Raw genomic sequence first — 27038 nt, 5'->3', positions numbered from 1 at the left:
ATTAAAGTGACGTTAACTGAATTAGTTGATTTCAGATAGCATTGTAGCGTAAATAGTTTAGGGCAACATGATACAGCTTGACAGCTACACTTTGCTGATTTACTCTGGGTTTGTGTGAGTGTGACTACTGATTAAACACACCATCTCTGTCTCAAACAGTGTGGCCATAGTGACACCTGTCAGGCATTCCTCAGACATAACACCTGCCTCGGTGATGCCTCCTGGGTGTGTTCATTCAGCACTCTGAGTCTGCCTGGTGCTGTCCCTGGTGCAGCCCCCCCCCCCCCCCCATCACCCGGCCCGCCCACCCCTGCAACAACGCTAGAATGTGCGACGTCCACAACAAAGCGATACAAGCATGCTTACGTCACTTGTGATGAATGTCAAGGTCTTCTGAATCACATCCAGTTCTTCTGTCCATTTAAAGTGCTATCTTGACAGATAACAATACTATGTGTGTTTGTGTGAGAGAAAGATATGGAGAAAGAGAGAGAGAGAGAGAGAGAGAGAGAGAGAGAGAGAGAGAGAGAGAGCAATAATCCAATATTTCTAAGTTGTTGACCGCCATCAACTGCATTAGCGCAGAATCAAACCAGATTCTAATCATATCTGTCCTGTGTGTTTTATCTGGAATTGAAGATGTAAGTTAATGGTGCAGAAAGGAACACAGTTCTGATATTAACCCTGCAGTCACTCCTGACAGAATAATAATATTATTAAATTATGTGGATGTTCTACTCGAAGGGTGTGTCTATTGTTTGTTGTGTTGCATTACACATTCAAGCACGCGTGTGTATTAACTGCGTGTGTGTCTGTGTCTGTGTGTATTTGTGTGGCCAATTCCTCTCTCTGAGTCAATTTCCAACACACATTAACCATTTTTCTGCAGAGGTGAGCTGCGAATCACAAACTCTGGGTCTGAAGTAATATGTTATATTTCCTCAGCGTTATTTCTCCACCTCATTCTGGGGGCAGTGCTGCTTATCTGATTATAAGTCATGTTTACATGACCTATTTTTTCTCTAACGTATTCCATTGTGCGGTTGCTAAGACGGGGAGCGTGCTCAGGCATATAGCTGTTATGCTTGGGTCAAAGCAGCCACATACACCTGAGAGCACACAAGCACCGGGAGAGCTCTGTGTCTGTGTCTGTGTCTGTGCCTGTGTCTGTGTCAGGGAGGGGACTGAAAGCTAATGGCTGTTTGCTCACACAGTGGGTGATGGATGGATGAATGTAATGGAAGGTTGGAACTAGCTCATTGACATTATTGACTAACTCATCAATGACGAGACAATTTGTAGAGATTTCTAATCAAGCAATGTTCACTTCTCACATCAATACACACACACACACACACACACAGACACACACAAGCTCACATGCACAGGCAAGCAGACTGACACATTCCTCTAGGATGCGTCCTCAGGGAATTAGACAGAGTGTCCTCTCCAGTAGCACCGACACCCACCTCCCCAGAAGTCCTATTCTCCCCTGGGCTTTCAGGCTGGTCCATTATACCCCAGTCTGCCCCTGTAATCACACAACGCTTCAGCTGTTTGGACACAAACAGAGGTGTCAGCACAACAATTAAGAGCTGAGGAATGGGGGTGGACAACAAAAGCCCCCCTCCCCCCCAGCAGTCCTGTAGTCCGTAGTTCCAGTTAATGTCTGTGTCTGCTGGGAATCAGCCTCCTCCCTCAGCTGATGGATTTTCCCAGGGTCGTTAATTGCTGTTTTTAAGTGTTTAGCTCTGCTCTTTTTTTTGTTGCGCTGTGTGTAATGTAATTTCCACCAACAGAGAAACATACAGAAATTTAGATAAGATCCGACTTTATCTAAGGGTGTAGAGCATCTCCGCTGAAGCAGGTTTCGTACTTATCTTAAGAAAGGTTGCTACAACCAGAAAGTTTTGCTCCAAGAGTTAATTTGCGGTAGCTCTTTGAGCACGCTGGGCAGTGGTGATGGTAGTGGTGGTTTGGGGGGTCAAACCTCAAAGAAAAAAAAACCTGCGACACACAACGCCCCGTTTCAGCCTGCCGTGCGGTTGACCTTAATTACAATCCTCCGTAATGCAAGATAAATCAGGGTGGACAAACGGAATGGGCTCATGACTACACCATTCAAGGCCGCCGCCTCCATGTGCTGTAGTGGACATCCGAGTCAGCACACCAGCAGGTGGCTGCTGCTGAGGTGGCTGGAGGTTCCACAGCCCTTAATGGGCCGGGCTCTGACAATACCCCAGCGCTAAGTGATGGAGTGGGCTCTGACAATATCCAAGCTCTGGACCGGGCTCTGACAATACCCCAGCTCTGAGTGCCACTGACAGTCATATCAGCTAACTGCAGTCCATCCAGTGTTTTCAAAGGCCTCACAGAGGGTGGAAGCTGCAGGATTCTGCTTTTCACTTCTTTGGTCCAAAGCTCGCCCTGTAAAAGGGGCTTTAGAGTGTACTTGAGTGAGTGACGGCATGTGGTTTCACGACGTACGTGGGGAGCTGCTCCGAATGTCACCTTGGTTCCCCGGTAACACGCAGTGCCTTCATTCTCCTTGTCCTTCGCTGATCCTGCGTTGAATGTTCTCTCTGTGTTTCTCTCTCTCCCCACTGCAGGCTTAGAGGGCACAGGGGCTTATCACTGACCTTCCACCTTCAACCGAGATCCGAACAAATTACTTTTCCCCTGCCTTCCCTTCTTTCATCTGCTGACTTTCAGGAGGCGTCCTGGTAAGTAATGGTTTCACGTTTTTTTATTTACTTTTGTCTTATCATGCAAATATATTGCTGTGATAACACAGTCATACATTTTGTAAGCAGGTTTTACGGAGCATTTGCTGTATCAGGAGTAACGTAGAAGAGTAACAGTAATGATAGTAGTTATGTGTGCTAAACACTAACTTATAGACTAAATTATCACTGCTAACAAATGAAAATATCTGCCTGGAAACCAACACGCTTCTTATCACATAACAATCATTATGAGGTAGTAATTCTGAAGGAAAATTCCCATAAATGCGTTTGCCACTTTCATTTATTAGCTTGACCCTAACTGGTCCATACCTCTCATTACTCCTCTTTTATGGACTGTAAAGGGAGATGATGTATCTGTTGTCCTCTGAATTCCTACTTTATTAGGCACAGAATTTGAACTATGCAGTTATTCGCCCAATCGAACTCCGTTAATCAAACGTAACCCTGTGTGAGGGCTATTATACTCCTGGCACTTGCCGCACCCTTGGCTCCAGTGTGGCTGAGAGCTGGCCAGAGGTGGTGGGGAAAGTTTGGATTGCAGTGACCTGACTAGGGGACAGGGGTCAGGGGTCAGGGAGGCAGAGCAGGGTGTGAAGCCCCCAGGAGGACCAGGCAACGCAGGTCAGACTGGGCCTCTGGCCCCTCACTCCACTGGGCTCTCCAGTGCCATTACAGCGCCAACCTCCGAGCCTCCGAGCCTCCGACCCTACACCCTTGACCCGTCAGCCAGCCAGCTGATTGGCTCTCCCACAGAGATTAGCGTGTGTGTGTGTGTGTGTGTGTGTGTGTGTGTGTGTGTGTGTGTGTGTTCGTGAGGTATAGAGACAGAGAGAGAGAGAGAGAGAGAGCAGCTGACCATACCCCTAGGGCAATTGTGGGACTTTGCGCAAAGTTAACATTTATTAATTCAGAGGACTCCAACAAATGTCAAAACAAAGTTAAACCCATCCTCAGTATTATTTTAACCATGTCTGCCACCAAGCAACAGCTGTGTCCCCACCAGTAGTCTGTGCTCTTTAGGGCCAGCTTCATCGTAACCCTCTTCTCCACTGTACCTATGCTTTGGATTTGGGGATATTCCTCTGTACTAGAAGCAACCGATTGCATTTCATATGGTGTGAATAGAGGGAAGGATTGATGGTTTATAAGCCTGTCCCAAGGCTGTACAGGCACCACCTCTGAGAGCTGCTCCAGATAAGGAGGGATGGTGGTGGCGCCTTGTTTGGAATAATATGAAGGAAATCACAGTGCACTGAAGAGCAGGGAAGTGGAATCAAAAATCTTTGTCTTTCAATGGAGGCCTCTTGGTGCTACAGATTGCTTTATTTTTTCCATTCGTGCTTCTTGAGACAAATGTCCCCGCATCTTGGCTGTGCTTGAAGGTGAGGATTTGTGGGAGGGAAGAGAAGAGGGGGATGGGAACGGTGATGTACTTTCTTTGAGTGTGTTAGAGTAGCCTGGCAAAGTGTTCTACGATCTGAACTGGGCGCTTCAGTGGAATGCAGTGCACTCTTCCTATGCTTTTATCCTGAACCACTTCCCAAATAGAATCACCCCTGCTCGCCTTTAGGAGTCGGTCTCAGATGTACTTTTCCGGAATCCGGTGGCCTGGAATGCAGCTTATATCAATTGCAAGGAAGATAAAACTGACAGCTTCACTTGACTCATTTTACGTTTGAACACTTGGCTTCACTTTTTTGTGGTATACCTGTTTTATTATCCATATTTCTCGTTCCAAAATGACTGTATATAATATCAAATATAAAATTAATATATATTTTCATCTCTTAAGAGACTCGTCTGGATACTCACTGCACACTAGACCTGATGACATAGATTTCTTAGGTGCAAATAAGGTGTCATCATTAATCACTGTAACAAATGTTTTGGGGGAAATTATCTTGCAGGCTCGTCATGCACATATGCACTATCAGCAATATTCTTTGCTGCCAGTCCTAAGCTTAGTTGTTTTATCAAACTTGTAAATCATTACTGTTAGTAGATGAATTTGCATTGGTAAAAATATGGGTAATACAAATTGTTCTCTTATAAGTGGTGGGGGAAGAGCACTCTTGTTGCCAAGGATGTATATGTGTTTGACATGGAATTTTCTGGCCTATTTGCAGTAATTGATTATATCTAGGAGATGGCGAATACTCAATTTGAGGTCGAATGGTTTGTAAATAGTCAAAGTATTTGATTTATATATGTACTTAAGTCTATTCTGTCTTAAAAAACAGTTCTGACCTTTAAGGACAAAATGCCTTGTTTATGTAAGCAACCTTTCACAAGTCTGGTCCTATCAGGCCCAGTCTCTTTAGGGGGCGACTGGAATGTCAAGATGTGTCTTTGAAAAGTTTAAAAGTGGCCCACCCATAGTGCATAAAAACACCACGTCTGCTTACTGTTATTAGTCACTGGTGTGCATAGGACACCACGTCAGAGGAGATGACAATGCAAAGGAAACTGTGGGAATTTGGCTGTCAGTCTATTACTAAATCTGTCACAAAAAAAATAGAAAGAAAACGAATTATTCAGATAGTTTTCCCAAATATATTTTAATTACCTTATATAAAACCTGAACAAATGTCTATATGCATAAACTGTTACTTCACACAGACACAGAAAGTCAGTGTGTGAGTAGATCCACAGATAACTAGAGATCTATGACAGAGTATAACCTGTGAGAGCATATCACATGCATGTTCTCACAATTACACCCAGGATGCCATGCATAGCTCTTAAATGACGTGTGATGTGTCCACAAAGCTACTCAGAAACAGAAGAGCAGTGCGTCCTGAGGGCTCAGACCTGTGGAGACTACCCTGACTCCTCTGCCCCTGCACAGGACATTGTGGAGAATAATGGGCCAATGGGCCATCACCCTGGCCTGCGGGGCTCAATACAAATGGAAAGTGTGGTTCTATTGGAAAGCGACAGTGTGAGCTAATAGGGACACATTCTCTCCTGTTGTCATACAAGTAGCCCTTGACCCCATAGTGATAGAATTCGAGGGAGGGTGAGACAGTGTACCCCCTAACCCCCACTCACTACCTCACAACCACCACCACCTCTAGCAGCAGTGTACCCCCCAACCCCCACTCACTACCTCACAACCACCACCACCTCTAGCAGCAGTGTACCCCCCAACCCCCACTCACTACAACAACAAGCACCACCTCCCTGAAACTCTTTAACTCCTGACAAATCTGGCCCAGAAGCCCACCTGTCTTTCCCAGCACCCTGCACACACACAACGGCCTGTATCAGCAACACCAGCTGCCTGCTACTCTGTGTGTGTGGGTGTGTGTGTGTGTGTGTGTGTGTGTGTGTGTGTGTGTGTGTGTGTGTGTGGCCTTGGCCTTATCACCAATTTGCTAAATATCAGCACAACCTCTGACCCACAGACCAAAAACAGACCAGCATGTTAAACAGGAGAAGAGGTGATACAAGTGATAAACCTAATTAGTTCTCGAGGAGTGTTTAAAATAGCATTAGTTCTCGAGGAGTGTTTAAGATAGCTTCTGTTTAAGTGCAGACCAGTTATATGCTGCATTGTAACCTTGTCCCTTTTGTGGCCACAGTGAAACTTTAACACTTAACTTTAAATATATGTTATATATCATTCTTCCATTTCACTCACAGTCGCCATAGGCTACATGAAGTGTGTGAAAATAAAATATTCCCTTGTACACCCATCCCTGTTTTTCATATGGCTGCATAAATTCCAGGTCCTCTTGGCGTTACTGTACCACTTAGGGGTACTGCGTCCAGAGGACAGCTGGTGTACTCATATCTGCAGGCACTCAAAGGCTGGCCATTAGGTAACTCTTTCTCCCGGATGCAGTAGGGGAATGGTGCAAGCTCGGCTCATATAACTCATCTGGAGTTTGAGATGTGCAGGCTGGCAGGATTATCGCTGTCGTTCATCGGTGGACCCACCTTTGCTGGCGCTCCTGAAACACTTGTCAAAACTAAACCAGTAGTCAGTCTGCATTAGCCCTGTGTCGCTCTCCGCCTGCGTGCCTCTGTTCCCGAGTGGTCACTTATCACTCTGGCTCCCATCCTTGGCTGACGCCACAACTGTCTGCAAAGCGTTACTCCTTGTGCTCACCTCACCGCATGCTAAATTGCCCAGCTAGAGTTGTTAAATCACGTCACTATGGTGACCTGTCCCCCTGGTAATTGGTCTGTGCAGGTCCGCCAGGCATGCTCGTGCGAGAGAGAGACACAGGATTACTGTGTTTACCTACTGTTAACGGCTAGCCTGTGTCACATTGTAGGTCACAATCTGCTCTGTTTTTTTTTTCATGGGGAGGGGTGTGTGTGTGTGTGTGTGTGTGTGTGTGTGTACATGCCCCTGGTGCTCGGTAAAGCTCTACAAAGTCAATTAAAAGTGTAAATCTAGCACGGGCAGTGAGTGGCGGGGGGATAAATCTGCACCAGCCCAGTGTGGGAGGGAATGGAGGGAAAAGGAACAGGTGACGAGAAACCCAATCCCTCTCACCCCCCTCTCACCCTCCCTCTTGGTGGAAGTAGGCCGTCTCATTCCCAAGAGGCCAGAAGGGAACCCCCCGTTCTGTCCTACCCTCCCTCCCTTCCACCCCCCATCCAGTGTTGCCATCAGGGTTTAACACTGAGAGGCAACAGTGTGAACTTTGACCCTGTAACGAGGCAGGAGCCAGAGGTGTTAACTCATCAGGCAGTCGCTGTAGCCACCGTTATGGACAGGTATGCACGCAGCCAACAACACCCGTCATTGATAAAGACCGGATTCTTTTGTTTGGTGAAGGCTCAGTTTAAAAACAATGCCAAAGGCGCACACACAGAAAGCGAGAGAGAGCGAGAAAGAATGAGAGAAAGAGAGACTCAGGCACACACTGTCCCTGTTAATGATCTCACACACTGGATAGTGTTTCTTGTTCAAACCCAGCCAAAGCACAGCTCTGAGCCTCTGCATTCCTCCTGTTCTTCTGGCTTTTGTCATGCAGTGATTGAGACCTGAAAGGTAATACCCGCAATCCCCCCACCCCACCCGGCCCCACCCCTGACTCTCCCCCCCTGTACCGCTCCTCTTATTTCTCTCTGTACCCCACGCCTGTCATCACACAAGAGGATTGAGGACATCCAATACAGGTCCAAGAAACATTGTGTCGGAAGGGGAAAAAAAGAAAATCGAGAGAGAGAGAGAGAGAGAGAGAAAGAGAGAGAGAGAGAGAGAGGGAAAGAGAGAGAGAGATAGATAGAGAGAGAGAGAGAGAGGGGGCTGAAGAGGGGAACCTTTAGATCTAATAAAAAGAGCTGAAATCAGTGCTTTTCTCTTGCAGGATGGAAGGTAGAGGGTATTTTCACAAAGAACGGACTTGAGCAGTCATGTCAGTCAGGGCAAAGTCAGCCACAGTAGAGCATAGCTCCCTCAGGGAAAAAAACCGAACAGCTTCGTTTGGTGAAGAGGGAAGGGAAGTAAATAGAAAAAAGAAAGGGAGAAAAGAGAGTGAGTGGAGAGAGAGAGAGAAAGGGAATGAGTGAGGTACACAGAAAGAGGGTGCAGGCTTTGATCCTTTTTCTGGACTCCAACCTGCCAAGGCATGCTCCACTAAAAGCGTAGGGAAAGGGGGAGGAGCTGGCTTTCTGTCTCTGGCTTTGGTTCAGTTACACAAACTCACAAACACACCCACACACACACACACACACACAGGTAGAGAGAAGTTCAAAGTTCGCTGCCGCAGGATTTTATCGACTCTGAGGTCCCAGGCAAGTCAGCCTGAGTAGTTCCATTCAGCAATCAAAGCTCACGTCAAACTAACCGCGCTCCCAGGTTGGACACAAGAGACAGCGCTCTGGCCCTCGTCACAGAGGCACAGATAAGTATGTACCTTCCTTTCTCCTCTGCTCTCAATGCAGCCTTTGTGTCCGTACGCAGTTTTATACTGTGATCTCTGGTTCGCTTTGATCGAGTATTACTTCTGACTCATGCTATTATTATCATTGTCTCCCTCACACGCACAGAACCACTGAAAGGCTTTGCTTGTGCTCCTGAATGCCGATATGAAATCATTATAGCTTGCATGAATAGGTGTGTGTCTGTGTGTGTGTGTGTGTGTGTGTGTGTGTGTGTGTGTGTGTGTGTGTGTGTGTGTGTGTGTGTGCGCGGTCATTTCACCCAGGTGTGCTTACATCGAAATACAGCTGTGTATTTTAGTTAAGGTTAAGTTCGGTTCCTAGGTCTTTCCCAGTCCGGTTGTTGCACAGTACCACCAGGAAGGCTTCAAGTAGGCATCAAAGTAATAACAGGTTTAGGTTATGTTAAATACATTTAGAAAGCATGACACTCAATAGGTTATTGAGCACCTACAACAGGACACTTCAATCCTTCTTCAGCAAGATGTGGTGGAAGATCTAACACATAAAACTGAGTTTGTCCATGAACGTAATGAATTAAGTCGTCTTACTCTTGTGTTCAGTCTTTAAATGAGAGAAGTGCTTTGCAAAACAGAGAGACCCCCCCTCCACTCTGTCTTGTTTGCTCTCCTTTTCATTGATTTTTTTGTCGTCTGGTTGACTCTAGCAGATTGTGTCTTAAGATCTAGTAGACAGATTCTCTCTGAACTGAAACTGACCATAGTTCATCCTTATACTGTGTATGACAGGCAGGTGATCTTCGAAGGCTACTCGGAGCAAAGTGCATTGTGAATGCATGCGTGTGACTGTGTGTGTGAACAGTAATTTAAGCTCTTACTAATTAAAGGTAGGCTTTTAGAGCCAATGAACCTTCAATGCATTTCCTCACTGATTAACTAGCGCAAACAAAACAAAACAAAATGACAAGTGTTCCTTGTCTGATTATCCATTACCAAACAGCTAATTACATTTGGTGAAGCACTTGTGGAGTGACTCGAGTAGGGGCACAGGAAGTCTCCCAACACGGAGTCATTTTGAAGGAACTGTTTAAAATATTGTTGTGTGTGTTATCCCTGGTTTAGTGGGTTTGGTCTCCAGTGTACTGGTGGTCTTATGGAGGTATTGCAGATATAAAGCACCAACAGTTGACTGGCCTTAAATCTTTGTTGACCCGATGGGACATGTATGGTGCCTGCAATGGGGGGAGTGTGTGTGTGTGTGTGTGTGTGTGTGTGTGTGTGTGTGTGTGTGTGTGTGTGTGTGTGTGTGTGTGTGTGTGTGTGTGTGTGTGTGTGTGTGTGTGTGTGTGTGTGTGTGTGTGTGTGTGTGTGTGTGTGTGTGTGTGTGTGTGTGTGTGTGTGTGCGTGTGTTTTATAAAAATGAGACATTTTCATGTTGGGCTGCCTGACTGATTGCTTTGCCATCTGGATGTGTATGGATATATATGCTTTTGGTCTAAGCCTCTTGGAGATGTGCCCGCAAAAGCCGCCTTCACATGGGAGTTTCCACTGGTGAGTGGGCTATGTTCTTAAGTTTTTTTATTTAAAAAGGGCTTTGGGGTTTTTAATAACGTGCAGCTGAATGTAACTCTTATGAAGAGCTGCCATTCTCTCTCTATAATTTTGTATTTCATTTATTTCTATCTTGCTCTCGCTTGAACTCTGTCTACCTCTCTCTCTCTGTTGTGCCATAGAGTAGCTCTGGTGGACGGGTCGAGAGACTTCAGACGCCTGAGAGATAGAAGCTTATTGGCGGTGTTGGAGTGAGGGAGAGAAAGGAGATTAGCTGGGTTTAGGCCTCAAAGGAACAAGCAGACCATGTGAAGGGATGTTAAGAAAAGAGAGATTGAGGGAGAGAGAGAAGGACAGAGTGCAGTGTTTTTGAAGATTACCACTATAAAGCTCGGAGTATCAGACCCAGGAAACAGACTTAAAAAGCCAACTCCTCCAAGCGATGCATCGTGATCTGTGGCTGGAAAGCAGTTTTTTTTGACGGGGGGGAACAAGGACGACGACGACATGCCCCGTTCCCTCTGATGGTCTTGAGGTTTGCAGGCATGGACTGAAAAGGGCTCTTTGGGCCCTGCTGAAATGTTCTGTGTTGATCTGAAAACTCCTGTGGTTATTTTGAGGATTCACAGAGTGGAGTGATGGGCCAAGGCTCAGGGGGTCCAGAGGGCTGGAGGCGAGGGAGAGAAGGGTGCAACTCTTCCCCCACTCCCCTGACAAGCACAGGGGCAGGGTCGCATGGGGACTTGATTGATCTGAGTGCTTGTGTGTGCTTGATGTGGATGAATGGAATGTCTATTGGCTGCCATTTAACACACTTTTTCTGCTCTCAATGAAAGGAGAGTGTTCAATATCGCATGGCTGTTTCTTCTGTTACAGATTGGAAATTAAATGTTCCTCTATTGACATATAAACTCAGCCACTGCAAGATGACCGGGAGGTTGATAGATAGATAGAACGTAGAACAGTTAGTCATACACTATTATGTATGATGAAGAAGAGATGGTTGCATTTTAGTGGGGGTTTGTGTGTGTGCGTGTCTGTGTCTTTATGTGTGTGAGTGTGTGGCTGTGAGATTGTGTGTGTCTCTGTGTTTGTGTGTGTGTGTGTGTGTGTGTGTGTGTGTGTGTGTGTGTGTGTGTGTGTGTGTGTGTGTGTGTGTGTGTGTGTGTGTGTGTGTGTGTGTGTGTGTGTGTGTGTGTGTGAGTGTGTGGCTGTAAGATTGTGTGTGTGTGTGTGAGATTGTGTGTGTGTGTGTGTGTGTGTGTGTGTGTGTGTGTGTGTGTGTGTGTGTGTGTGTGTGTGTGTGTGTGTGTGTGTGTGTGTGTGTGTGTGCGTGCGTGCGTGTGTGTGTGTGTGTGTGGGCTTCTGAGTGTCTGAGAGCGTATGCATATGTGAGGACCAGATTGATTGGACCTTAATCAGAGAGACCTTCAGGCTGATTAATGCACAAAGTGAAAGGCCACTCATTTCAGCCCGAGCCTCCTGGAGCAGGGGGCTTGGCCATGGCATCAAACGCTCTCCCTTCCCCTTGAACCACATTATCATACTTTCAGCACTGCTTGATTGACATCAAGGGCAGACTCCTTCGTATTACCCCTCCAGTACCTGGCTGCTCTCTCTTTCTCTGTCTCTCTCTCTCTCTCTCTCTGTGTGTTTGTTTGTGTGTGTGTAAAAGAGAGAGAGATGTACGGATCTCTAGGCCTATTTTCCTCACATTTCATTGCAGGTTTTTTTGTCTCACCTTTATTTAACTCTCCCTCCGCTGGCCTGTCACATAAATCCAATGCAGCAGAACATGTTAGAACTGAGCCATTTTATGTCCTTCCCCTGGAGATGACAGGAGCAACTCAACTGTAAAGGTGCAATCATTGTCCGTATATTTAATTTTCATGGCTATCATTCACTCATCCCTCCTTCGCTCTCTCATCCTTTCAGTCTTTTTTTTCTTTCGTTTTTTTATTTTATTACCCCAGTGGAGCGTAAGCATTTTGTTTTGTTGCTTGTTCGACAAAAGATCCTCATTAAACTCCCAGTTCGAGCCCTCCATATATCTCATAACCTGGTTCCCTTTACGAGTGCTATGTGCTAAGGCCCATCATCCCTTACATCCTCCTAACTGTGTGCATCGCGGTGGCAGGAATTCAAAGCATCCAGAGCAGAAAAGGGGGATTTAAGAGGTGGCTATGACATTGGGGAAGGTTGAATTACAGCTGTACTTCTCAGACTAAATACCTTTTGTGTGTGTGTACGTGTATGTGGCTGTGCGCATGCATGTGTGTGAATGTGTGCATGCATGTGTGTGTGTGTGTGTGTGTGTGAGAGTGTGTGTGTGTGTGCTTCTGTCAGCAAGAGAAGGAGAGTGAGAGAAAGATAGCCAAGGGAAAACAAAGGTCTCTGTTCATACATGTGACCTCACCTCTCTGGCAGTGCAGTAATTTTCCCTTCATGACACAGAGATTATCCCTGAGGGAAAACATTCTCTGCTCACCTTGCACTCCCTCCTCTGAAGGCTCATTTAATAAATGGCAGACACACACAAAAAAGATCCTTCCAGACAAATAGAATCTGTAATGTTGATCTTTGTCAGCCAGGTGCAGCTCGAGCAGCCAGGAAAGAAAGGCACGTCTGAACTGTTCTCAGCATGAAGCCATGCTCGCTCCAGCAGATCGAGACAAAGGAGAACATATTTTTGTATAAATACAAACCCCTTGATCAACACCCACAGCTCCCTTTAAAGCCAGCCTATCACATGGCGTCTGCAAAGAATGTTATTATTGCTATCTAAAGTACTGGATTTAAGTTTGTACGTGTGTGATGAGTTCAACTTACTCCAGGTTTACTTCAGTGGAAGGCATGTGACTGAGGCAGTACCTGACCCTCTTCGTTATGTCCACCTCGTTAGTAGTCAAACGGGCTTAACGAGCCAAGCCAAGGGCAGTTACTCAGAAGGGCTCTAGAAGTCGAGAGGCTGGCAGGAGTTGAAAGCGTGCCCCCGGCTGAGACAGAGGGCACGTACTGGGCACCTGACCATTTGGTACCCTGACCGACTGCCCTCTCATCTGGGCGCCAGCCGCTCGAGGTCCTGTGAAGTGAGGGGTGCAAAAGAGGGTGAGAGAGAGAGAGAGAGAGAGAGAGAGAGAGAGAGAGGGAGAGAGAGGGAGAGAGAGAGAGGGGGGAACGCTGTGAGAAAGGGAGGAGTAGAGGGATGCCTGGACAGCAATTAAGAGTGTACTACCGGATAAACTGTCTGGTTTCATCACTGTACAGTGTGCAGAGAAGCAAAAAGAGGGCTAGCAGTTGGTCTTAAATGTGAGATTGCTGGGTTAGGGAAGAAAATCTCCACTGTCACCCTGCTGAGTGCAATGTAGGAGATTGCATATTGCATTCATAGGGCTGTTAATGAAGTCTCATTGAGTGAAAAGACACCCAATGATGAGAATGCATTGCTGTCAAGGCAGTCTCTCTAAATTAAAAGTATACCTGTTTTTTTTTTTAGTTTCCTACTGTTTGGTTTGAAGTTCAAATAAACATTCTGGTTCCAGAAGGGCTACTTTTCTTAATTTCAAGGACACTGTTTTTGGCAGAGAATGTTTATGAAATTCCTCAATTTTTTTTAAATGTTTATCTCCCTCTGCCATTGCCACCCCTGGCACTTGTCCCTGCAGAGAGAGAGAGAATGTGAAGTTGGCTGTGTGTGCATGTGTGTGGGTGTGTCGGTGTGTGTTTGTATGTCTTTGTGAGTGTGTGCGTGTGTGTGGAGGAGGGGCAGAGGACGTGGCGAGGTGATGAAAAGTGGACTGTGCTAAGAGGCCTTGAGAGCTCACTCTAAGCAAACAGATGAATAAACTAACAAAAGCTGGAGTCAGCAGTGGCAGGGTGGAGGAGAGAGCGAAGGCCAGGGTGTTCATCACTCCCCAGCTGAACAACAACCCCAGCAGCACAGCGCACATCCACACAGAAAAGCCTAGAATTCAGGGATAAAACTAGTCACACCGCATAGTAAAGGAAAATGGAGCATCTTAAGCAGTGTCTCAAAGAAAAGAGGGGTGTTTTCATTATGGCTGGCTTGATTATGAGGTGAGTACTAATTAATATCAACACATCAGCCCACACTTCGTTGGTTGTAGCACAACATCCGTCCAGGGACCCCCCCCCCCCCCCCCCCTTCCCTTTACTCTCTCCTGTGCCCACTCGCTGAAGCAGGTCCCCTCCTTAATAAACTCAAATTCTTAAATTAATTTATTTCATTTTTTTATTGGCAGCATCCAATCTTGTTGCCAGCAGGCGGATGTCTAATTAAAGTGAAGCATGATTAATTAAGCTCATAATAAAACAAAGATGGACTAGTGTATTTTTTCCTCCCCCACCCCCCCTCTCTCCCTTCCTCTCTTAGCCAGCTGCTTGAATGATGTAAAGCCTCTCTTTGCTGACTTTTTAATTAAAGACAGGGTGTACACAGCAGTCCCTGCCATATAGGCTTGGCTACAGTGGCCAGAGGGAGGGACAAGTGGTGCACATACCTCTCTCTGTCCTGGTGGTGCTACCTGTGAGGTCTCCGTGTGTGGACCTGGAGTATTATTGGAATAGCAAGTGTAAGCTGTGCAAGTGTTTCTGGAGAGTTGGTTTAACGATTTGTTTGTGATTTTCTGTATGCTTGTGTGTGTGTGTGTGTGTGTGTGTGTGTGTGTGTGTGTGTGTGTGTGTGTGTGTGTGTGTGTGTGTCTGTGTGTGTGTGTGTGTGTGTGTGTGTGTGTGTGTGTGTGTTTGTTTGTTTGTTCTTCAGATGAGACGATGCTGCAGAGAGCCAGCGTGAGACCAAACCCGACGTGAACGCTGACCCCCCTCCCCTCCTCCCCCCCTTCCTCCACCTTCCACCCGTCCGCCTCACGTACTCCCCCCTCCCCCCACCGTCCCAGCATGCACTGCCCGTGCCGAGGGAAGCTGAAGCTCCTGGTGTTGTCTCTGAGCTCTGTGATTCTGCTGACATGGCTGTACCTGCTGGTGGGCAACCTGGAGAGTGAGTGCAGATTGGATCTCTCGTCGCTTGTTAACCTCTGCTCACACACGTGTCAGACACACGTGTCTGCTTGCTCGTGTCTCAAAAGCCCAATCCCACCCAAAATATATTAAAATAAATAAAAAGGTGTTAATCCAAATATGAAAGAAACAGTTAATTGCTGTGAATTGTTTAAAAAAAATCTGCATATATTTTAAACTCAGTAGACCCATTTTCTCTTTGCTGAATTATTACAACAGTGAACAACTAAACCATAGAATATCAGGACATAATCATTCCTTTGTAATCTGCCAGGCTTGTCTTATCCCCTCCTAATCATGGCTTTACTGTGGTGGATGGCAGGGACATCCACCGTTTGATAATCCGCACTATTATTCTTAGTCTTCTTTTACGCAACTCAGTCAGCTGTAGTGAAGCAGTTAGTGCTGTGGAGTGGTGGTGATGCCCCAACCTCAGCACTCACCCAGCCCCACGCACACTTCATCCCATCACAACAGAATGCTGCCACACCTCTGTAAGCGGATTGGTGATGCTAGTGTGAAAAAAATCAATCTTTTTTTACTGCTGAACATAAGGTAATATGTGACGTAATTTTAGCATGCAGACCGCAGGGATGGAGAGTATTGTGTTGAAGCTGATCCCCCTCCATAAACTTCTGGTTAAACAGATGTTGGTGTGAAATGTTTTCTTAACACGAGAGTAAAATTGGCATTTTTTGAATACCTGTAATACCTCCACCTCAGCAAAAGACATGTTGCAACAGTGCTCATTCAATGTACTGCCTTCCTGTAATTATTATGATGTTTGTTATTAGAAAGAACGAATGTAATGACCGTATATTATGTGAAATACTGAAATTGAAAACATGACATGACCAAATTATTTGATTTACTTAGGAATGAAATAGATCATTATTTTACTGAATGCATTGCTGAAAAATCTACAATGATTATATGTAAGATTCCATCTAGCATGGAATTGACACAATTTTTCAAATGGAGTGTGTAATTATCCAAATACTTTATTTTTACATTTTAACTAGGTTAAAAGATTAGAAATCAAGATTAGTCAAATCCATTTTGTATTTACAGTATATGCACCCCAACACACACAAACACACACTCACACTTGAGCTTCCGTTGGAGTTAGGTGTGAACATCCTCTGAATTTCACACTTGACGTGATAGAATGCACTGGTCCTTGGCAGGTGCTGTGGCATATGTGTTTGAGTGTGCACGTGTGAGCGAGTATGAGCGGCTGTGCGTGTGTGTGTGTGTGTGTGTGTGTGTGTGTGCACTCAAAACACATAAGGGAAAAAGAAAACAGGAAGACAACACAAACACAAAGACCAAAATCCAAACCTCAGGGTTAAACTAGGCCTCTTGTCGCTTGTCCAGACGGGCGTTCCCTGCTGCTCTCGCCCTGCCTGGTGGAGTCTACCGAGGCCCGGCTGCTGGAGCGGGAGGATCTGGAGTCACGCGTCCGAGAAGTGGAGGAGGAGAACCGGAAGATCCGTCTCCAGCTCAGCCAATCGCAAGGCCTGGCCGCGCAGCCACCCGAGGGTAACTATGGGAACCAGCAGTGGGTGGCGTCAGCTGACACGGGTCCGGAGGACGTGGAGAGCACGGCCGAGGAGAGAGCTAATCATAGCGACTGCTCCCGATCACCCACGGTGGAGAAGTGTGAGGTGAGTTCTTTTGCGGGTTGTAGTTCTGTGTTCATACTAGGGGAAATAAGTCAGAATCATATCAGTAATGTATAAATTATGTGAATTATGCTTAGTGAATTTTCTTTTGAAAGGGCAACATTAATCATACTTAAATTGAATTGTTTAATGTTGTAGTGGTATTGCTAATTTTCTTTTCCTGATTCTTTTCCGACCTGCAGCTGATCCATGTGGCGTGTGTGTGTGCAGGACACAATGCTAGCCGGGATGTTGTCACCCTTGTCAAATCTATCCTGTTCCATAGGTGAGATGGGTACATGGTCCTTGGCAGACTTCCTACATATTGCATACATCCTCTACATATTTCATCACATACCTACTCATCATAAGATTCACTTCATCCTGCTCATGGCTCTGTGGTACTTTTTCCCTTTTGTAGGAGGAACCCTCTGCACTTTCATTTTATCACAGATACAATAGCCAAACAGATCCTGAGCGCCTTGTTCCAATCCTGGATGGTTCCGTCCGTGCAAGTTAGCTTTTATGATGCAGATGAACTCAAGGTGAAAACATTCTCACATGCACACACACATTATTGCGCTGGCTTATGACCTCCCGTTTCAAAGCATACGACTGACCGGCATGTGTCACTGTCACTGAGCCCCCAACACTCCTGCTGTTAGGCCACAGGCATGCATTCTTCACGTCTCTGTGAAGAGAGGAAGGAAACATAAACACAGTTTCCATCCAGTAAACTAGACATAGCATAGGTTCACAAACAAGGTCACTTTGGTGTAACAGTTGATAGGTAGTGGTCCATAAGGAACTGTGTATCAGAAGATGAGTGTTTAACTACTCTTTTCATATTATAAGGCCAGTATCCACAGCACCTGTAAAATGTTTACTCCAATATATAGCTGAAAGATTTAACTGGTGGTCTTACTGTTTAATTACATGGCTCCATATAAGCGTTATGTATTTTGGCTCAGCTGCCAGGTTCTACCACTGACTGTGATATCTGTTGGCTGCATGCCTACTCCAATCATTAGCATTTTACAGTCTCAGTTTACACACGAGCCAAAGACTGCTGTTTTCTGTTTATTGTAGTATGCAAAGTTGAGAGAAATAAGTCCCTTTTTTAAGTCATAATTTTCAGATAGGTTGTCTTACACCAGAATTGCAATAGTTAGTTAATTTAGAGTTAATTTATCTTCTTCATTTGGTCTCTCTTTCTTTCTTTCCTGCTGCCTGCCTTCTCCCCTTCCCTTCTTTGTAGTCTGAGGTATCCTGGATACCAAACAAACACTATTCAGGAATTTATGGCCTGATGAAGCTGACCCTTACCAAAGCCCTGCCCTCCGACCTCTCCAAGGTCATTGTCTTGGATACGGACATCACCTTCGCCACTGATATAGCAGAACTGTGGTCCATCTTCAGGAGGTTCACAGGTCTGCAGCTCAAGCCAAACCACTTCCACGTAGTTAAATCTTTCATGCTGACCTATTCAGCAGTAGTTAAGCAGTCTCTGCTTGTAACTTGCATTGCATAGGCCAGTATAAATTCCTGCTTTTGTTTCTCGTAACCTTGGTATGCCCACTGACATTCTGATTTCAGAGAAGCAAGTGATTGGACTAGTGGAGAACCAGAGTGATTGGTACCTGGGCAACCTGTGGAAAAACCACAAGCCTTGGCCTGCGCTAGGGAGAGGCTTCAACACAGGTCAGTGGCTCTCAGAATAGAAAGCACTCACGATGGCCTTGAAGACGAAAAAGAGCTTTTGACACTCATTGGCCACTCATTCCATAGTGTACATTTGGCCACAAAGTGTGGGACTGGATACAAAGGAATGCTGACATACAGGGCTGCAATTGCAGTGGTAACCCACTTGTCACAAGACCCACTGAATACAATGACTGTTTGTGGAAAGCAGTATGTCAGAGTTATATTACCCCTGTTATTCATATGGACTGAATAAAGTGACAATAAGTGTGACTTATTTTCTGTTTTGTTGCCATAGGAGTAATTCTGCTATATTTGGAAAAGCTCCGTCGGATGGGCTGGGAGCAGATGTGGCGTCTGACAGCCGAGCGAGAGCTAATGAACATGCTCTCCACCTCGCTGGCCGACCAGGTTAGCGACAAGACTGAACCACTGTGATTAATCCTGGATTACGCTCACTGATCTGTCTCATATGGCCTGTTTTTTGAAGGCAAATCCATTTTAATAAAGGACAGAGCAGAGACAAAAATGATCATTATATTTATATTTAGCATAGCTGGTGTGCACCTGAAACATCTGCATGCATTAATGCCTGGTGTCAGCCTGTAACGGTATCTAAGAAGTGTTTTATTCTGTTTTTAAATCTCCCACAGGACATCTTTAATGCCTTCATAAAGCAGAACCCCGTCCTGGTGCACCAGCTGCCCTGCTTCTGGAACGTTCAGCTGTCAGACCACACGCGGTCGGAGCAGTGCTACACCGAGGTGTCTGATCTGAAGGTAGGAGCAGAAACAAACTCGGTGGAAAACCCGTTTAGATCAAAGATCTCTTTTGAGACGCTCTATTCTGTTTGTGTTTTCAGAAGGGTAAACATTACTAAATTATTTATTGATTTAAAAAAAAATATATGTTTTGGAATCATTCATGATTTATCCTCTGGTAGGCCTCAGTCAATAAATAAATAAAATAAATATATTTTGGTCAGGTGATCCACTGGAACTCCCCCAAGAAGCTGCGAGTGAAGAACAAACACGTTGAATTTTTCCGTAACCTTTACCTGACGTTCCTGGAGTACGATGGGAATCTTCTTCGACGGGAGCTGTTTGGCTGCCCCAGCCAGGCCACCTCGGAGATCACACAGGTAGGATACATTTGTTATGACTTACACTGAACCTGATTTCAAAGTAATGCAGACTGTTAGCAATTTGTGTGAAATCTGCATTTTTTTTTTACTGTGATCTGTATAGTAAGTTATTGTAGAACTGCTTTGTAGTGCATTTCTGTAAATCACAATTGCAAAGAAAGTAGTATCTCACGGTAGAACTGATGTCCTGCATTTATTAATATGAATCCCACTATAGCAATGTGAAATCGCCTAAAGTGTGTCTAGCTGAATGATAAGGATGGCTGACTTGAAAACAGACACGCTCAATGATAGGATTTAAGTCTCGTTAAAGGCATTTTTTGAATAGTAAAAATACACTTTTTTTTACAAATGATTTGTAAACCAAACAATTGGGATGCCGAAACCTCCACACTACAAGTGCCCTGTCCCTAAGTGAAAGTCAAATGGTCGCAAGTCTCATAATTGCAGCCTTTCTGTATAAAACAGCAGCTTATTGGTACTTTAATATGTTAAAGAGTAAATCACGCTAATCAACCAATTGCTGCCAGTAAGTTACTGCTTGTTTTTTTTTTGTTGACTGTAAGCCTTTTCCTACTGTGCTTAAAAAATGATTACAGTGCCGAATTGTTGACTGAGTAATTTGTCACACTATGTGGGACCAATAGCTGCCAGAAGGCTAATGTACTTTTTACAGAAAATGTTTAACAGTGCAGTCACACATTATAGTATATAGATGGTAGTGTTCTGCACTTTTTAAAACCATGGCACCATGATTTCTCCATGATTTTTGCTTCACTGGTCTTTGTTTTTGTCCTCAGCTTCAAGGAGCTTTAGAAGAGCTTGATGAAGACGACCAGTGCTACGAGTTCCGACGAGAGCGAATCACATTGCACCGAGTTCACCTCTACTTCCTGCAGTATGAATACACACCAACCAATGATAACACTGATGTGACTCTGGTTGCCCAGCTTTCCATGGACAGGTAATGAATACTTCCATTTTACCTTTTGTTTTCCGGTTGCAAAAGGTCTTTTGTTGGTGTAACAAGCTGTAATTTAAGTTTGTGTGGGATGCATAATTTAGTGGAGTATCAAAGAAACCCACCAAGTCACCGCGGGCATGAAGCGCATTAAAGCCCTGTCATCTCTGTTGGCTCCGTTTGTTGCAGACTTCAAATGCTTGAGGCGATTTGTAAGCACTGGGAGGGTCCCATTAGCTTGGCTCTCTACATGTCTGACGCTGAGGCGCAGCAGTTCTTACGCTACGCCCAGGCCTCCGAGGTGCTCAAGAACCGCAAGAACGTTGGCTACCACATCGTCTATAAAGAGGGCCAGTTCTACCCGGTTAACCTGGTCCGCAATGTTGCCCTGCGCAATGCCAACACACCGTATGTGTTCTTGACTGATGTGGACTTCCTACCTATGTATGGCCTCTATGAATACCTCAGGTGAGTGGCTCATATTTTTTGGGAGGTTATATGTCCATGCTTATGTTAACATTCATCTACAAAGTATGTATCTATTAGAGTAAGGTATGTAAAAACACCATCATGAGGATGAATGTCATTCAGGACATTGACTGTAACACAACTGTGTCCTCATCTACAGAAAGTCTATTGTTCAGTTGGACATGGCCAACACTAAGAAGGCTCTGGTGGTGCCGGCCTTTGAGACGCTGCGGTATCGCCTCTCCTATCCCAAATCCAAAGCTGAGCTTCTCTCCATGCTGGACATGGGGACCCTTTACACCTTCAGGTATAGCAATTGACCTTTCTCATTTAACTGGGGACACTCTTATTCATTTTTTAATTGTACTTAATTTCTCTGTTCTCTCACACTTTGGTCTAGTTTTGAAGAATGTTGTTAAGTCGTTCCAGATGGTTTTTACCGTTATATTGCACGGATAAAATTCTCTCTCTCAATTTAATTCATTGCTATTTAAAATGAATTACCCATACAGTCAAAAGCTTGATTATAATCCTATGTGGTCAATGAATCAGCTGTACATTATCTTGGAGTGTTCCATTTTATTATAACATGTGAATACATTAGAAGCTGACTTGCCTGCTCTTTCACCATTGCAGGTACCACGTTTGGACCAAAGGCCATGCTCCAACTAACTATGCCAAATGGCGGACCGCCACCACACCTTACAAGGTTGACTGGGAACCAGATTTTGAGCCCTATGTGGTCGTCCGAAAAGACTGTCCAGAGTATGATCAGAGATTTGTGGGCTTTGGCTGGAACAAAGTGTCCCACATAATGGAACTTGATGCCCAGGTAATGAAGACTCATTCTTGAAACACTCTTTATATCAGTTTGATATTATAAACTGGTGTCATTAGTTAATGTTTATGAATGACCTTCTCCTTTATGTGATCATTTCTCCCCCCCCCCAGGAATATGACTTGGTCGTATTACCAAATGCCTACATGATCCACATGCCCCACGCTCCAAGTTTTGACATTTCAAAGTTCCGATCCAGTCCAAGTTACCGGTACTGTCTGAACACGCTCAAGGACGAGTTCCACCAAGACCTTTCAAGAAAGTATGGCTCTGCTGCGCTTAAGTACCTCACAGCCCAGAGAAACATCTGAAATCGGCCCCTTATGTACCTCACCATGTAAAGGGACACAAGCCAGTCCCAGAAGGCCCCTTGGTTCAAATGCTGCTCCGAGACAGATTGGTGTCCAGTCATGGGACATTGCTGACTGGAGTCACCCCATCGACTGAGTGATCAAGCGAATGACGGTGCAGGTTGTAGGTGTTATTTATGTTGAGTTTTGAAAGAGTTTAAAGAGTTTAAAGAACCTTAACATGCCCTAAATTCACATTTATGGATTGAACTCATAAAAGGACAATTATATGCTTTTATTTTTAAAGCAGTGGTCAAAGAGTTATATAAACAAGAGAAGATAAACACTATGTGTGGCCAACCACATTCTATTAAAGAAGGAAACAATTAATTAAATCAAGACAAGACATCGTTGACAATCAATCAGGGCTTTTTCCATTGAAATGTGGCTCCAACCCATTTAGATCTGATGGTGAAGACCCAGCTAGATCTGATGGTCGAGACCAGGCTGGATCTAAGGGTGAAGACCCAGCTAGATCTGATGGTCGAGGCCGGGCTGGATCTGATGGTGAAGACCCAGCTAGATCTGATGGTGAAGACCAGTATTAGGCAATATATTGGTTCTTAGGTATGAAGCTGTGGACAAATGAACTAAAGTCTCCTCGGATTCTACTGATTGACCTACAGTGAAGGGGGCCAGTAGGACAGAAGAAATGATTAAGCCTTATTTTCTCAATATTTAAAATATTTAAAGCAGCTTTTGTTTTTGTTTTGGGTGAACATGATCATTGAAAAAAAAAGAAATATATGTTTTGATTAAGGTGTTCGAAAATCACAGTTTTCTTTCAACATTTTAAGCTCGTTGCAGGAAAGAATAATTTTTCTCCTGAAGAGAATCAATGCTGGTTGAGGTTCCCTGATAGACACTAAAGACTGCTGGTGGTACACTCTTCTATTCAGTTAAACTGGCATGTCTAATCATCTGGGGACATTTAATATTATTGTCATTTACTTACCGCTGCTGGCACTGCTGCGTTGCATATCAAGGCATGCCTCCCCCCCTACCCAATATCATAGTGCTACTGACTACGCTTATGTCTCTCATAGTTGCTTTCATCCGCTTGTCCTTCCTCTCTGTGGAGGTCAATGTCTGGCACACTTCTAACACCACAGGATTTTCTGTCACCAGAGAGATAAAAAATGTTGATCTGTTTTCGATGGATTTAGAGATTTTATTTGGGACCACTGAATTCTGAGAATTAATTCATCTCTCATTGTAATTTACAATCCAGAAGGATCTTAAAAGTACCAACCTCCCCGATGGCCTGTTATGTGGCAAGTTCAAATCTGAGTGTGCCATATACTCCAGCAAGTCTCCGTTCAAACACACGCTGTCTCTCAACAATGCAAAACCATTCAATTATTCTATACAATCTTAATTTTAACGTGTCAAAGATGTCTTATAAGGGACAGATCTCAGTATCTCCTATGTAGTGGGACAACACTAATGTACAGCCCAAGGACTATTGTGTAAACACTGATATGATATTCCTTATTTACCACTGAATATGTATATGGCTTCCATCTCAGCCTCAGTTAACCCTTTCAACACCACATATATTCCTCCCAGTGGACTGTGCAGATTTGCGGTAAATGCTAGTGCCTTTGCTGTATTGTGAAACTGGATATTGATTGTACGCCTGTACGCAACGATGGGGCCTGCAAGACCACAGGCACTATATTTATTATTGTTGACTTAAATCAATCATATTTTTTTATGTAGGGTACAAAGTGCTTTAAATAAATTTGCCCTTTTTCTACAACCGTGGCTGTGGAGTTTTGTGTTGTCTTCAAAAGAGCTGAGCTTATCAGATCCGAGAGTTTGATTGTATGATGACAGCAGCCAGACTGTCTGGGTAATCTTGATTAAAGCTGTGTGTGGAGGTCATCAAAGAAAGTACATCTGAATAGGTCTAAACTGGGGCCATGGGGACAACAAATAAATATGGCTAGGGATGTTAAAAACAGTCCATGGACAATGTGAATGTGATTACTGGCTTAAAAGAATGAAGTTACAGATCTTCTTTTCTTATTCTTTGCATTTAGATGTGGTAGATGTTAATCATAGAAATTCTCCCTTGGATGTTTGGAGCCTTGGGAAACATAACAGCATGTGGAGGCACTACAGACACTTTCTGGATGCCACATCATCAACACATGCACAGACACACACACACACACACACACACACACACACACACACACAAACATATATTCGTCAACAACAACAAAAAACAGGACAGTAGTTCTCTGTCAGCGAGTTGGATTGTGACAGGTCAAAAATGTGCACTTCAAGGCAAAGATATGAGCTTGTCTCTCGTGGATATATTGTTTTTCTTAAGCAAAAGCAAAACTGCTGGCTCGGCAGTTTATGTGGTTTCCCAGGAAAACACCCAGACCCCACAGTATCCTTTTGTATTTGGCCTAGCAAAGTGTTCCAGTAGGTTGAATTTTGTCATTTAAAAAAAATGAAAATGAAAATATCTGAAATATGTTATATTAAATATGTATCTACCCAGAGAATAAGTAACCTGTACAATCATGGGGTGAGAAAAGAAATTAGGCACCTGATTAGGGACCTCTAAATGATTGTGGCATCTTGTGTTGGGGACACATAGTTAATAGTGGTTCCTTCTATGATGGGTTTCTTAAAAACCTAATAGGTAAATGCAGACCTTTGTGGTACAGAGCATTGTGACGATCATTTTACAGATTATTGTTCCACTCAACTGTGACATGCTCACACTTGCTCACACTGCAGTTAATCTAACACTGATCATCAATTAGTGATATTAAGACAGACAGGCCACTGAAGCAATCTGCATGATCTTTTCCAGAAATTAAACATTGTTTAGTTTGGTTGAGTGGGCCAATTCTGATTCCAATTTCATGCCAACTTTCTTTTAAGAACTCTTCTGCAAAATCACAAGTGCAAAATTCAAAATGCAATCAAAGAATGATGCATTTTTTTGGTAGCCATGGCACTTTCAAGGGAATGACAAAGTGCTCTCCGACAACTATGTTTTTTTTTTAATTTAACTTCCTCTGGGTTTGTCTTTTTCCATTTCTGATTGGGTTGTTAAAACGCAGTCCTGTGTGCAATGACTCATACTAAGGGCTCTTTTAGGAGATGTTTTACAGCCAGCCCTTTGCAGTTGTCTAGATCCCAGCCCTGACAGGCCAGTAAAAATAGCACAAAGGCAGAAGAACCGAATAGTGTAGACACACTGTCATTAATGGTGTCACTGAGTGAATCAATCCCTCTCTATTGAGAGAATCGAACAAAAGGAAACCACTCTCACACCACTATGGTCCTCTTTCACTCGCGATCAATACCAGTGCTAATGTCATCCACTTCAATGTCTATGTAGTCAGTGTCAAGCCAGGGTGTCTAATAATCAGTCTCTCTCTCTCTAGTTTAAGTTTGTGATTAATCCTAACAATCACCCTCCACGTAAGCTTTTGTAGTGTTAATTACGTGTATGTGTTGGCCGCCAGTGTTAAGCTATATAACAGCAAACAGGGTGAGTGGACATGACCCCTTTGTAGTGTTAAGTTTTTGTGTGTGTGTGGCCACGTGAGCATACTGTGTATGTGTGGACGCACGTGAGCTTACTGTGTGTGCGTGCACAAAAGTAAACATTGTAAGTGTACATATGTGCTGTGGACCTAAGGTGTTGATGTTTGGAGTGACATCTGTTTTGTCACTTGGGATTTGCTGACACAACAAGGTTTGAGCTGTTTCTGTTTGAGCTCAGAAATAATATGCTCTTCCAAATAAACTCAAATAGGCATGGATCAACATTTTGTCATCACTACCACCCTCAACCCTCGCCCTCAGTGCCACCGCAGTAGTACTAATGGGATGGACGTGTCTTAACATTGGCCTCTGGTTGTGACCCAGGCTCATGAGTGTGTGCACCCTACTTCTCTCCAGGCCTCCAATTACAGACCGAGTCCCTCATTAGCGAGGGAGAGCGAACCACCTGCTCCTCCAGATGTTGAACACATGCATGAGTAGCTGCAACTCAAAGGAGAGGAGAAGAATGTAAATATAGTAGAACGAAGGCGAGCGAGAGAGAAACTGGGGAATAAATATTCACATTAAAATGAGGTAAGTGGTGGGTCCTCTGGGTTACCTCAAAAAGAGAATCTGCACTTCTGAATATTTTGTAAAAAGAGAAAAAAAAAACAGCTGTGGCTGAAATGCAGCTGAGAGATCAGCTTTTTTGCCAGTACATGTACGCGACAGGATTGAAAATGAAACGGGAACAGTGAAGTGTGCCGTTAATTGGGGCGCTGAACACAGAAACCTAGTTCACTTCACTCATCTGTGTTTGTGCCGGAGGAGAGGACATCAGGCAACACCACCATAACAGCTGAGATGGAGACAATTCTAAAGAGATGGTGGTGTCCTGAATGAACTGCTATGAAAGTCAGGTTATAATGGCTCTCATGAAATGCAAAGGGAGAAACAGTAAAATCTTTCACACGTCTGAGTCTACTCCCGTTCCTCCTTATAAAAGGTGAAATTACCCTCACAAACATTCCACATCCAGAGCATCACGTTGACCTCCTGGACCGTTTCCTGATGTGAAATGTTTGGGTGCACTAGTAAGAGACTTTCAAACCTAGACCGTTTCAAGTCAATTTAAGTCAATTTATTGTGTCTCCCAGGGGAGAAATATGTAAGAGACTTTCATATGCCAGAGAAGTA

The 27038-nt window shown here is 44.4% G+C and overlaps 1 protein-coding gene across 1 annotated transcript in view; it reads left to right on the top strand.

Annotated features, from left to right (window-relative positions):
- The window catches only part of large2 (LARGE xylosyl- and glucuronyltransferase 2), a 32033-nt gene extending 7967 nt beyond the window's left edge, over positions 1–24066 (top strand). Inside the window, exons 2-16 of the mRNA XM_080843239.1 lie at positions 2610–2723; positions 14943–15176; positions 16574–16863; positions 17064–17146; positions 17282–17405; positions 18119–18290; positions 18457–18561; positions 18860–18972; positions 19215–19340; positions 19547–19702; positions 20506–20669; positions 20856–21134; positions 21295–21441; positions 21771–21966; positions 22086–24066. Coding sequence (XP_080699365.1) covers positions 15077–15176; positions 16574–16863; positions 17064–17146; positions 17282–17405; positions 18119–18290; positions 18457–18561; positions 18860–18972; positions 19215–19340; positions 19547–19702; positions 20506–20669; positions 20856–21134; positions 21295–21441; positions 21771–21966; positions 22086–22283 — 2253 coding nt within the window. The 5' untranslated portion in view covers positions 2610–2723; positions 14943–15076 and the 3' untranslated portion in view covers positions 22284–24066. The remainder of the gene's footprint in view (positions 1–2609; positions 2724–14942; positions 15177–16573; positions 16864–17063; positions 17147–17281; positions 17406–18118; positions 18291–18456; positions 18562–18859; positions 18973–19214; positions 19341–19546; positions 19703–20505; positions 20670–20855; positions 21135–21294; positions 21442–21770; positions 21967–22085) is intronic.
- Positions 24067–27038: the final 2972 nt, after the last annotated feature.

This window comes from Sprattus sprattus (genome assembly GCF_963457725.1).
Source record: "Sprattus sprattus genome assembly, chromosome: 8".
Taxonomy (NCBI): domain Eukaryota; kingdom Metazoa; phylum Chordata; class Actinopteri; order Clupeiformes; family Clupeidae; genus Sprattus; species Sprattus sprattus.
The sequence above is the reverse complement of the archived record's forward strand: the minus strand, read 5'-3'. Positions and strand labels throughout refer to the sequence as shown.